Source organism: Puma concolor, chromosome D1 (assembly GCF_028749965.1).
Source record: "Puma concolor isolate L17-30 chromosome D1, mPumCon1.1.hap2, whole genome shotgun sequence".
Taxonomy (NCBI): Eukaryota; Metazoa; Chordata; class Mammalia; order Carnivora; family Felidae; genus Puma; species Puma concolor.
This window is the reverse complement of record NC_141676.1, coordinates 8,175,663-8,189,132: the sequence shown is the minus strand read 5'-3', so window position 1 is coordinate 8,189,132 and position 13,470 is coordinate 8,175,663. Positions and strand designations below refer to the sequence as shown.

The 13,470-nt window shown below is 38.7% G+C and overlaps 1 protein-coding gene across 2 annotated transcripts in view; it reads left to right on the top strand.

The window, feature by feature from the left end:
• Positions 1 to 13,470, top strand: part of RTN3 (reticulon 3) — a 60,809-nt gene that overhangs the window by 12,435 nt on the left and 34,904 nt on the right. Inside the window, exons 2-3 of one of the 2 annotated variants that reach the window (XM_086677109.1) lie at positions 221 to 277; positions 10,613 to 12,967. In XM_086677109.1, coding sequence (XP_086533235.1) covers positions 221 to 277; positions 10,613 to 12,967 — 2,412 coding nt within the window. Of the gene's footprint in view, positions 1 to 220; positions 278 to 6,591; positions 6,611 to 10,612; positions 12,968 to 13,470 lie in introns of those variants that run through there. The other variant, XM_086677110.1, reaches the window with a different exon arrangement.

The following is a 13,470-nucleotide window of genomic DNA, read 5'->3' as shown; positions in this document are numbered from 1 at the left end:
ATTAAATTAACTTTTAGAAATGCATCTTGAAAATGAAATAAGGTTTTGCTGCCAGGTGAGTGAAAACAGTAAATGGAAGTAGAGATTTGAGTTTTCCCATCTTGCTCAAACCCAATGAAATTATGATGCTTGGCCAAAAAAAAAAAAAAAAAAAAGGAGAGTTGAAGTTAAAATTCCTGTGTGAGGTTGTCAAATTCTCACGCTGTATATTTTCTTTCAGATTCCTTTGTTTCTTCCTCTTCCTCTCAGCCTGTATCTCTATTTTCGACCTCACAAGGCAAGTCTGTCATTTTTTTGTGTGCATTTATAAAAGAAAAATGTTGAGAAAGAGGCTGTAACTGGGGATATGAGGCACAAGTTTTCTATTGCTCCCAAATCCCTTGAAATAAAATCTGTAAACCAATTCTTCATATTTAGCAGTTTGCATTGGATTTCCTATAAAGGTTAATAGATTAAGGCTAGGTAGGTGGACTCTTTTAACAGAGCAAAAGCTTTAGGTATAGTTTTGAGCATTTCTTAAAGGTTATAAACTCAGCCACAGAATTTAGAGCAGACAGAATTGTGGCTCAGAAAACAACTCACTGCAGGATGCATTTAACTTACTGATGTGCAGTTGTGTAACTGGTTTAGAGAGGTAGTAGATTTGGAAAGACAGTATAAAAGTGTGCTTCCGCTGAACTGCTAATCCATCAACCTGGCTAGAGTACTTTAGTGTGAATTTATCTGAGATTTGTCCCAAGAGCTAGGCTCGTACCAAATTGCCTAGGGACATTGAACAAGTCAGTTGACTTTTTGAAAAGCAAGGGTTGTTTTCCTAGGGATTGTGGGGTTGCTTGTTTGTTTAATTTCCCAGCCAGTGAAGAAGGGAATTGGAGTGTGATAGCTGTATGTGGGGGTAGCACTACCAAGAATCTGCAAGGGAGAGCACATTTGCACTGATAATAAAGTACAGTTTCATTTCTGTGGTTGTACTTGACCTAAAATATAGGTCAGTGGAAAACCCTTATTTTAAAAAAAGGTAATTAAACTCACTAGATAGCCCTGTGCAAACAGATTATTGTCCCTGCTGGAATTGTCCCATCTGTAGATGCAAAGTGTGAATGCTGGTTTGGTAGGAAGACTTTGACCTTATAAGAATAAAAATATAATGGGATAAAGTGAACAAGTATATTTTTTCAGGGGTTTAATCTGCTTCTTAGAAAGCATGGTAGATAATTTATTGCTTTTAATTCAGACTGATAATATTAGATCCCCCCCAGCCCCTTTGTAATGTGTCTCATTGTGTGAATTTGGGTATCTTGGGGTCAAATCATGACCTCTAAAATTAAGCATTTATATGGGCCGCCTGGGTGGCTCAGTCGGTTGAGCGTCCGACTTTAGCTCAGGTCATGATCTCACAGCTTGTGAGTTCGAGCCCCGCATCAGGTTCTGTGCTGACAGCTCAGAGCCTGGAGCCTGCTTCAGATTCTGTGCCTCCCTCTCTCTCTCTGCCCCAACCCACTCACATTATGTCTCTGTTTCTTTCAAAAATAAATAAACATTAAACAAAAATTTTTTAATTAAGCATTTATATTAAAAGATAGATATTTTGTGAATACTAGAAAATAACTGAAATCTACAAAGAGACTCAACATCTGGAGCCCAACCAAATGATATTTTTAATTTTTTTTCTTTATGAGAAATTTAATAATTTAGGCAGGTAGGTGTTACATGTATTCTACTCTGGAAGATAAACTGGTAAAAATATCATAGTGTAAATGGAACAAATCATTACATTCTCTCTGTTGTAAATATTTGAGATCTTTTAAAATAAATTCTTCATGCTTATAACTTTTAGTCACTTTTTTCAAAAAGGGGATAATTGATATCCTGATATCGTAAATAGTGTAACAGTGTAAGCCAAGCACAACATCCCTAACATATGGAATGTTGACAAGATAAGTGTCATAGCTTCAAAAATTATTTTAGGTCCTGTTAGGAAAAATACACATACATTCAAGTAGAATGGAGGTAAATAAAGGATTTTGTTAATTAAAAACTAAGGTTTAAGTAGACTTCAGTGGCATAGTGAGTTTGTAAAAGAAAATAGATTTGCCATTTTTCCTTCTTGCTTATAGCTATTTTGACCAGTGCAGATTTAGGATAATGTTATTGTTGAAAAGGGTATCATAACGTGGCAGTTTTGGGTTTTTTTTTTAAGCTTATTTACTTATTTTGAGGGGGGTGGGGAGTAGCAGAGAGAGAATCCCAAGCAGACTTGTGCTGTCAGCACAGAGCCCAACACAGAGCTTGATCCCACAAAATCAAGAGTCGGACACTTAGCCAACTGAGCCTCCCAGGTGCCCAGTAGAGTAACAGTTTAAAAAGCTGTACCCCTGAAGGTCCCAGGAACGGAGGCTCAGCAGACTGAGCCACCCAGGCGCCCCTCCATTTCTTTTTAAATAAACTGTACTCCTGAGTTGGTCCTTTTTAGTCTTCTTCTTATTGATTCCCTTTTTCTCATCAATACAGTCTAGCCTGTATTAGTACTAACATTTTTCTCTTGCAAAAACAAACCAAAAAAAAAAAAACAAAAAAAAAACCCCACGTAATGGAAAAGTAACCCAATTGGTGCTCGACTTCATTGTCAAGTCTAGAGATCAGCCTGTTGTTTGAGGAAACACCTTGGCAAGTAATTAGGTATATTCTAGAATAGCCAAGAACGGTAGCTTCTAGAATGCCTTAATAAAAATGAGGAAAGAGGATGTTGATGTCCTTGATTAACTGGCTTAAAAACCCTGGGGAGAATAGCTGAGACCAGTCTGGCCCAATGCAGGACTTTCAAAGTGACTGCTGCTACCACCAGGAACCTTGAGGGGCACCTGGGTGGCTCAGCCGGTTAAGCGTCCAACTTCAGCTCAGGTCATGATCTCATGGTTTTGTGAGTTTGAGCTCCACAATGGGCTCTGTGCTGACAGCTCAGAGCCTGCAGCCTGCTTTGGATTCTCTGTCTCTCTGTCTGTCTCTGTCTCTGTCTCTCTCTCTCTCTCTCTCTGTCCCTCCTCTGCTCATGGCTCTCTATCTCTCTCTCAAAAGAAATAAATCATTAAAAAAAAAAAAGAGGAACCTTAAGTCCATCACTGGCATCAACCCAACTAACTAATCTGTCTCTGGCTTCCATAGCCCTTGACCATTTATTTAGTCTTGGAGAATTGTGTCTCACTTTTATGTATCTAAACCATATTAAGCAATATGTAGCAGTTATTGAGTAGGACGTTTTCATATTTAAGAATGACATCTTCAGTCCTAAAATAGTTATCATTATTGGCCTTCAGGGCTATCCCATTTACAAAAAACTGCCATTAATTTGGACTGAATAAAGGAAGGACAGAAAATAATATTATATAATATTTATAAAATTATATAATATTTATAAAATTGTACTACTTTGAAGTATACAGCTATTTAAATTAGCAAAGTAAACTTTTTGACAGCTATTAAATACATTTGTGATGACAATAGAATACTCCATTTCTTTTTATTTATTTATTTTTTTAACTTTATTTACTTGGGGGGGAGGGGCAGAGAGAGAGGGAGAGATAGAATCTGAAGCAGCCTCTGCACTGTCAGCACAAAGCCTGATGTGGGGCTCGAGCTCACAAACCAGCGAGATCATGACCTGAGCCGAAACCAAGAGTCAGACGCTCAGCTGACTGAGCCACCTAGGCGCCCCTCCGTTTCTTTTTTTTTTTTTTTTTTTTAATTTTTTTTTTCAACGTTTATTTATTTTTGGGACAGAGAGAGACAGAGCATGAACGGGCGAGGGGCAGAGAGAGAGGGAGACACAGAATCGGAAACAGGCTCCAGGCTCTGAGCCATCAGCCCAGAGCCCGACGCGGGGCTCGAACTCACAGACCGCAAGATCGTGACCTGGCTGAAGTCGGACGCTTAACCGACTGCGCCACCCAGGCGCCCCTTTTTTTAAATAAACTGTACTCCTGAGTTCGTCCTTTGTAGTCTTTTTCTTATTGATTCCTTTTTTCTCATCAAGCAGAATTTAATTTCAGCCTAATCCCTGAGTATTTCAAAATAGGGGAATACATTTTCACGGTGTTTTCCTGACTGTAAAATAAGGATACCAACAGAGGTATAGACGTAGGATGTGGCTCATTTTTATTGAGCTTTTACCTTGTTCAATACTTGATGAGAACCATCTCATTTACTCCTCACAGCCAGTTTTATGGAGGAAAAGGCACTACTAGCTCTTTTACCAGATGAGAACACTGGGTTTAAAATGGTGCAATAACTTGCTCAAGATCACAGAGTGACAGATGGAGAACTCCAAAGTCCATGCCCATAAACACTGCCTATGGTAAAGTATATTAGTCGCAGTTTAGGGTTTGCGGATATTTTTTAGAGGTGTCATTTTCAGGTTGATGTTACAGTCATGAGAGCAGGGGAAGAGGCAGAAATTACTATTTGAACCATATTACTGCTGTTAGTGATATAATTTAGTATCATTGGGGATATGTGCTCCCTCCGTCAGCACAAAATCAAACTGAAATTTGGTTTCTACTTTTGAAACCTTTGATAAGAGTGGAGGCTGGAAAATACTCTGGTTTTCTTTAGAAAACATGGAAGAAAAGTAGGTGAAAATAAGATGGGAAAGAGAGGAACCACCTACCCTGGAGAGCTGGGAGCACATTTGCAGTAATGAACATTTGCATTCAATTTGAGTAATGCAGTAGGCATCTGGAATAGGAAGTTAAACACTGAACTTTGGGGCAAGTGTTGAGGGAAGAAATTTGCCAGTTACAGCCTTTTTTTTAACAAAACCAAAACATTTTTCTTTGTACAAAAGAGACTTTTTGTTTAGGATCTAGCTTGGCTGCAAAGTGTCTGCTGGCTAACTTCCTATTTTGATGCTGTGGCTGAAAGTTGCTGATACTGTTTTGCACGAGAATTTGTCTTTTCCTGTTTTGTGAACATGAGAAAATTCAAGTGTAGGAAAACCTATACCTGAATATTTCAAGCCTCCTTTGTATGAATATGCATAGTATTTCTTCACTGATGTGTATGGTTTTCCATGTTCCAGCTATCCTTTTAATTAAAAGTAATAAATTTCCTTAGTGAGGGCGAGGGGGTGGGGGGAGTAACCAGACAGTAACTATAATGATTCTAAGCTATTCACTCTTTTTTAGGAAGAACTCTGATGACATTATTGTTTACTTGTTTCCTAGATCACAAGGTTTTCAGTAGTTAAGTTACCAACACCTAAATACAAATACTAAATCTTTTTTGAAAAGGCAGTTTGGGGAATAAAAGTGAAGAGGAGCTGTTTTGAAGGATAAACAACACATGAAGGGCCTTTTTCAATTCCAGTGCATTTACTTGGTGTGAACACAGTGCTTACTTGGAAGTTGATTTTTCATTCTGCCATTTTTAACTCCCCTCCTTGTTCTGTGAGGTAAAATACTGTAGGCATAGGAGAGAGGAACTTCTTCCAGAACTCCCACACCAAAGTCTCTAGTCAAATGGAGCTTTTGCCTTATTCAGCCAAAATTTCGAATTCCTATACTTTGAAATTAGTAGGTAGAAGCATTTAAAGCAGGCACAAAGGACCACCCTTGCCCCCACTGACGTGTAAGCTGTGCTTCTGGACGAGGACCATCCAGGGGCAAGAGTGAGAGAGAAGTGTCAGGCTCATCTCCTGTGGGATTTTTACAGGATGGGAGTTGTAAAGTGCAGGCAGGCCGTGGGTCTCAAACCAGGTTCATTACCTAGGACACTTGTAATGCAGATTGTATCCATCTCAGGAAATGCTGAGTCAGTAAGTCAGAGATCACACATGAAGTACTAGCAGTTCTAAAATTTGAAAGCGATTGCCAAAGATGGTGTCAAACCGTGTTTTTGGGCCAGGTTGTTGTACTGTTCAGCTAGTTGCACATTGAACTAAAATATACTTTGACCTTGATGGTGGTAAAATGGGAAAAGTTCTGTTTTCTTTCAACATTGGCTTCAAATTTTTTTCTGTATTGGGCTGTCTTAAATGTCTTTACCTACACAGAACCTAGCATGATTCTTGGAATGCCGCAGGCATTTGTTGAGTAATAACTGATTGAGAAGTTGCCTCACTCAGATTTTTGAAATAGATCAAAGCTCCTTAGTAATTACTTCCTTTTATTTGAGAATGGTAGGAGGGAAAGTGTCTAAAACTCTGAGTTTTCTCTGTGTTACATACTCTCCCCTATCAAAAAGGCATATGATGTGGAGTCTCTATGTCAGGAGAATTTTTTCCGAGAATGTGGAGGTGTTAGGGGATGTTTACCGAGGGTTTATTAAGTGCCGGATGTGTTCTAAGCTCTTCTTACATATTAACTCATTGAACCTTCATAGCAGTTCTCAAGTTAGGTGCTTTAGTATCCCCATTTTTTTAGATGAGAGTAAGCAACTTGCCAAGACCATGCGATTAGTAAATGTGATAAAATGATTTTGCATCTTTTAATAGGAATTTGTGGTCTGGGAGAGGTCTAGAAATTTAGACTATGACTGCCAACTTAATTTCCTAGTCTTTTTCAGGTAATACACTTAAATGGAGACCTCTAAATATTTAGAGCTTAAGAAGATATGGGTAAGCAAAGAACTCAGTACTGGATAAATTTGGGAACATTCTCATGATCATCATGGGCTTATGATATTTTTCACTTAACATACATAATTCCCTTTTTAACAAAGCTGTTAAGTGTATAATATAATCCCTTTGTTAATAACCCCTTATTTTTAACTAATTAGAACTCTTGAAAATGAATATGCACATTAAATCCTATAATAGAAAATAAATGAGCAAATATTCACAATGAGGAAATTTTTTTTGACAGACAGTGGTTTTGAGTAATGTTGTAAGTCTTGTAATACACGTGAAGGGTTGGATCTTCTGAAAAAGGAAAGGGAGTGGACATTTCCTGAAATGTAAGAGGATCCCAAGTTATTCTATCCGACAGTTTTATAGTATATAGTATTTTAAAAACTAACAAACTTCAAACTCCCTGGCGTTCCCTGCTGTTTTGCAGGCTTGGACAACACCAGTGACTATTAAGTGCCATACTCACTAATTGGAAGAGTCCTTGCTTATGGGAGCTGTTCTAAAAAAAGGCTTAGTAGATGCTGGTCTTCATTCTGTTTAATTTTTTCATGCCTTTATAAACTCTTTACTTCCAGCCCAGTTTTTTCCATTGTCTTGGTACAAGTCAGCTGTGTCCAAGTTTGTTAGGGTTTCAACTAGCCAAAAAACTTCTTTTCATTTGCTGAAATTCTAAACATGATAATTAAAGCACAGGTGAGGGTCTAACTTACTTTGCTACGTGTGGGAAAGCCTGATTGCTGATGCCGAGAGCTAGCGCCTGTGTCACAGCCTCTGCGCAATTACTGCAGCATTGAGCTCTTTCTCTTTGCCCCCCCAAGGCTAACCTCCCAGAAAGCACTCTCCACCCCATATATTAAGTCACAGAATTACTAGGAACACAACTAAAGTTATTTTTCTGTGCATAAGAGTGATGTCATATGAGTCTTAATTAAAGAATATTGGAAGTTTATTTATTGCAGGACTTGCTGGTATTCTGAGAACGATTTCTAACGTAATCTAGCTTCACCTCAGATTATTGTATATTTAACTTGAAACTTTTAGAATATTAAGAGTTCAAAGAAGATAAACAAGGCTTGGAAAACTGACAAGTGTGTGTCCTGACAAAGCATGTTAGAACAGTTCCAACATGCTTTTTCCCACTAATGTGCACATTCTCTGATTACCAATCAGTGTAGGTTGCTTTCTTTTTCATTTCTTCAAGCCCACTACCACCACATCATCATTTTACTTGTTGATTTTGCTTACTGTCTATCTCCCACTCTGTGCTGTGAGCACCACAAAGGCAAGGATTTTTTTGTTTTGTTCACTGCTTTTAATCTAGTTTCTTTCTTTCTTTCTTTCTTTCTTTCTTTCTTTCTTTCTTTCTTTCTTTTTTGCTTTAATGTTTGTTTCTTTTGAGAGAGAGCACGTGCATGAGCGGGGGAGAGGGAGAGAGAATCCCAAGCAGACTCCAAGCTATCGGAGCCACTATATACGACACAGGGCTCAATCCTAGGAACTGTGAGATCATGACCTGAGCTGACATCAAGAGCCAGACACTTAACTGACAGAACCACCCAGGAGCCTCTTAGTCTAGTTAAAGCAGTGTCTGGCACATGATAGGTACTTAGTAAATATTTGTGGAATTATTACTAATTCTTTTTGTCCATTTTTGTCTATAAGATGGTTGGTCTGAGTAATCTGATAGTGCAGTCTCTATAAATCATGTAAGCTGAGCATTCCCTGTAAAGTGGATTCAGTTTTGATCATGTCAAAGTTCCACTCATGTTTGAAGGGAGGGGTTCCCAAACAGTTTTACCTAATCCAGATTTAATCCATTGAGCATTGAACTGATAGAAACAGTAACCAGTAAGTTCAATAACAATACATAGCTCAGATCATGGAATGTTTCTGATTTAAGTGTAGCCTATAAATTAACTACTAAAAATGTAGTTCTTTAAATTACAGGGTTTTGAACCTTTTTTTTTTTTAATGTTAATTTTTTGAGAGAGAGTGATCAGGGAGGGGCGGGGGGCAGAGGGAAGAGGATCCAAAGCAGGCTCTGTGCTGACAGCAGCGAGCCCAACACGGGGCTTGAACTCAACCAACTGTGAGATCATGACCTGAGCCAAAGTCAGATGCTCAACTGAGTCACCCAGAGGTCCCAGGTTTTGAACCTTTTAACCTATAATGCTGAGCTTCATTTATATTGTTCCCTTAATTTGGTCTTGTTGAGTACTCTATAATATTATATCATAGTATATAATGATAGATGCAAACCATCTCTGTCTACTACATTAGAAGTAAATGTGCATTCACCTTGCTTCAAATATTTTCTCTCTCACTAGTACAGTCTGTACCACCAAACTTTATTATTCCTCAGTTTACAAAGACTTTTTCCTCAATACCCAGATTCCAGTTAAACTATTTTAAAAGGTCAGATCCTATTACATGAAATTTCAGTGATGCATTGATGTGGAGGAACTTTATCATCTGGCATTTGGAAACATTTTTATAATAGTGCAATTTTATTTATTGCAGTAAGATATTTAATTTTCTTTTCAATCTTATATTTTGAATAAAGTTACAATTTTGCTTTCGTCAAGTATTCAGCTCCTCACATGAAAAAAAAAATACAAGCTGAATAAAAGTAATCCCAAAGGTTTTTCTTTTTCACATCTTCACAATTACTCATTCACACTCAAGGTGTTGCTGTCCTGGACCTGCTTAGCTCTCATCTGACCAAACTGAATCTTTGATTCACTCATTTGGAACTATTTATTTAAGACCTACTTTTGTTCCAGCTGCAGAGGTAACAACATGCACGAAAGACAGCACCTGCCCTTGGGAGGGTTGTTTTGATCTTTTCTCAAGTAAAAACTTGCTAGATTGGAAAGTTGGAAAACAATGTGATAAATCACTGGCTACTGTGGTATTAAGAACTGATAAGACTTAATGTATTACTTTCAGAAGGATATTTTCTGTTTTAAAAGAATTTCTGGAATTAATTCTTCCTAACCAAAAGACAAACCTCACTGATTCACACAGTTCAGTGTTGGTTAAATTGGCAAGTTGATGCAAGAGATTTTGAAGTCAGCCATCCTTTTCATACTCTTTAGTTTAAAATGAATGAGGCCATCTGGGGCTCTTGGGTGCTCAGTCAGTTAATTGTCCAACTTAGGCTCAGGTCACGATCACGGTTTGTGAGTTTGAGTCCCGCATAGGGCTGTGTGCTGATAGCTCAGAACCTAGAGCCTGCTTCAGATTCTGTAGTCTCCCTCTCTCTGTCCCTCCCCTGCTCACGTTCTCCCTCTCTCTCTCTCTGTCTCTCTGTCTCTCTCTCAACAGTAAATAAACATTAAAAAAAAATTTTTTTTTAAGGAAGCCATCTGTACCTGAGACCAATCTTCCCTAGGATAGAATACAATAATTCTAGTCTGATTCTTAGACCTGGGAGGAATCTGCTATGTCTCCTGAGAATCAAAAGAACTGTAGTCGCTTATTTTTTTCCATCTCAGATTGTTGGACTGTAACAGTGGATTTGTAGAAGCTGTGTGTACTGAAATATGCAGCTTACAGATGAGAGCATATCAGTGCTTCATAATAGTGAGTTGTTTTATATGGATTACATTGAGTAGCTCTACCAAAAAAACAAAGGAAGGAACCTTCCCAGACTTTCCAATCTTTTTATACTTCTTTATGCTTTACGTTTACAATGGAAAAAGTAGACTGAAAAATATGTCATGAAATTTTGTCATTTGCAATTTGTAGCATGATACAGCTTTTCTGTTTGACTGTTGGCAATCTTATGCATGTTTTATAGGATTACTGTTGGTCCTTGTTTTGTTACATATTTACGTGTGTTGTGTGCGTGTATGTGTATATGTATATATACATCCTGTGTGTATATATATGTAACTTGAGAAATGAAAAGCATGCTGCTTGGCCTGAGTAGTTAATGTGTAATTGTGCCTGGTAAACAAACTTTTTTCTTTCAAATTCTGACCATAGAGGGATTGAGCTCTCTTTGCTCTGGTGAGCCACCTTCAGAAATTATGACTTCCTCTTTTTCATCTTCTGAAATGCATAACAATGACCTTACAATACTACACGGAGAAAAAAGCAAAGTGTCAGGCAGTGAGCCTATTTTAGCCAAAGAAGGAAAAGACTCCTTGGCTCTCCTAGATGTGAAAAAGATGGAAAAGCCTCAAGAGACCAGTAAAGACCTAGCATACTCCCCAGATTCTGTGGCAGAAGGAGTTCAGTGTAACCGTCCTTTCATTCCGGCCAATTTCCCAGATCGTCCTGCTTTTCTCTCAAAGGAAATGAGTCTACTGGAACAGCAAATAAATAAAGATCAAGAGTCCAAGAACCCAAATGAGGTACCAAGTACAGGCGGTAAAACTGAATTGGATGCTGATGACAAGTTCACTTTGCTGACAGCTCAGAAACCACTGACCCAGCAGTCTAAGGCAGAAGGCATTTGTAAATATTCCTTGTCCCCATCTGAAGTTTCAGGAGGTGGTGTTGAAAAGGATTCCCCTGAGTCACCATTTGAAGTAATTATTGACAAAGAAGCATTTGACGAAGAATTTAAAGATGTATATAAGGAGAGCACAAATGATTTTGGTAGCTGGGCAATGAACACTGATAAAGAAACATCTGCAGACATTTTAGAGTCTAATGACAAAGTATTTCCACTGAGAAGTAAAGAGGCAGGGCGTTACCCAACCTCTGCATTGCTCACTAGACAGTTTTCACACACAACTGCAGCACTGGAAGAAGTGTCTAGATGTGTGAATGATATGCATAACTTTACTAATGAAATACTGACTTGGGATTTGGTTCCCCAAGCAAAAGAAGAGAGCTGTAAGTCTGACTACGTCACAAAAACCACAGGACTTGACATGAGTGAATATAAATCAGAAATCCCAGTTGTAAATCTTAAAACTAACACTCACCAGAAAATTCCTATACGTTCTATTAATGGGAACACTCCCATCACTAAATCAGCAGGTGATTGGGCACAGGAATCCCTCCCACAAGAAAATGCTAACATTGACAAACCTGTACCGGATTGTCTCAATTCCACAAAGGAAGTCAATATCAAAGGTGTGGGAGGCCATGCGCAGAAACAAGATAACACAGTTGCAGAGTTCCCTGGGTCTCCATTTGACAAAGGTGTCTCTCGGGGTTCTGGAGTGGCCACCGTGAAAGTGGTTTTACCTGATGGCCACCTGAAAGATGAAATGAACTGGCAGAGCGCTGTGTTAGGAGAAGTGACAGAAGCTGATAGTTCTGGTGAGTCTGATGACACAGTAATAGAGGACATCACAACCAGTGTTTCATTTGAAGGTAAAAAAATTCAGGCTGAAAAACCTGTTTCCATTCCAAGTGCTATTGTAAAAAGAGATGAAAGAGAAATCGAAGAGGCTTTCAATTGCAATAGGGAAAACAAAACATGTGAAACCTTTGAAGGGCCAGTCAGTGACCCTGAGGCAGCACACGTTCAGCCTGATATTCCCGAAAGGAGTCCAGTGGGTGAGGCAGCATGTTCACAAGTACGTGATCTGAAGATCATGTCAGAAGATGTGCAGCAGTCAGGTAGTATGAGTGAAGCTGCTGCTGAAAAACATGTTGCAACTGAGAACCCAAAGCATCCTTCAGCTGTATCTCCAGGTGTTCTTCATGAGACAGAATTCTCACTAAATGTGACAACCTCTGCCTATTTGGAGTCATTACATGAAAAAAATGTTGAAGATGTAGATGATTCTTCCCCAGAGGACCTGATAGCAGCCTTTACAGAAACCAGAGAGAAAGGAATCATAGGTAAAGGTGAAGGGAATGCCTTTGACGCAACATCAGAGAAGACTAGGGACTTTAAAACAAGTCTTGCTGTGGAAGTCTTGCATGAAAGTGAGTCAGGTGGTTCTGAAATTAAAGACCGAAGAAGCGAACACATGGAACAAAGCAAAGAAACAAATGGAAGTGAGATTCTGGGTGTTTTCCCTGCCCGAGGTACTCCAGTGGCATCTCTTGACTTAGAGCAGGAAGAGCTCACAATCAAAGCCCTTAAAGAATTGAGTGAAAGGAGGACTGAGAAGTCAGCTTCTGTACAGGGTGATGTAGAATCTCCTCCTGAAGAAACACTCGAGCACACTTTCACATGTGCTCCAGAATCCTCTTGGCTTCAGAGAGCATATGATGTCCTAGAACACACAGAAGTTAACACTGGATCTGATCTTGGGATTTCCAAGAAGCCCACAATTGTCACAGAAACTACTAGGGTAGATATTATACCGAGCCTTAGTAAGACTGAAGTGGTAAACAAGCAAGTCCTAGCAAGACTTCTGACGGACTTCTCAGGTAATCATTTACATTAGAAATACTGCATGTGATTACTTCTGCTGTGATTGATTATTTAATAGAATGCCATTTTTCTAAGTCTCTGATTTTATATCACGAAAATTATGGCAAGAATAAAAACACATTGTATAGTGGAGAAAGGTAAATTTTTTTCATGGTTGCTTGATTTGGTTTTCTTCTACAAATATTTCCCAAATCAGAACACTTGTTAAAATTAATATTTTCCTTAAAACATTTTTTTTATGCTCCAATTGTTTCAAGGTTCTCCTGTCCCTATAGGTTGGCCCTAGGGCGGTTGCTGCATTTAAGGATGTCATTAGGCATATATTTATTTACAAAGTTTATTTTTTTTTAATAATTTTTAAAACTTTTTTATTTTAGAGAACAAGCACAAGCAGGGGAGAGGGGCAGAGGAAGGGAGAGAGAGAGAGAGAGAGAGAGAGAGAGAGAGAGAGAGAGAATATCCCAAGGAGGCCCCACACTCAGCACAGAGCCTGATGCAG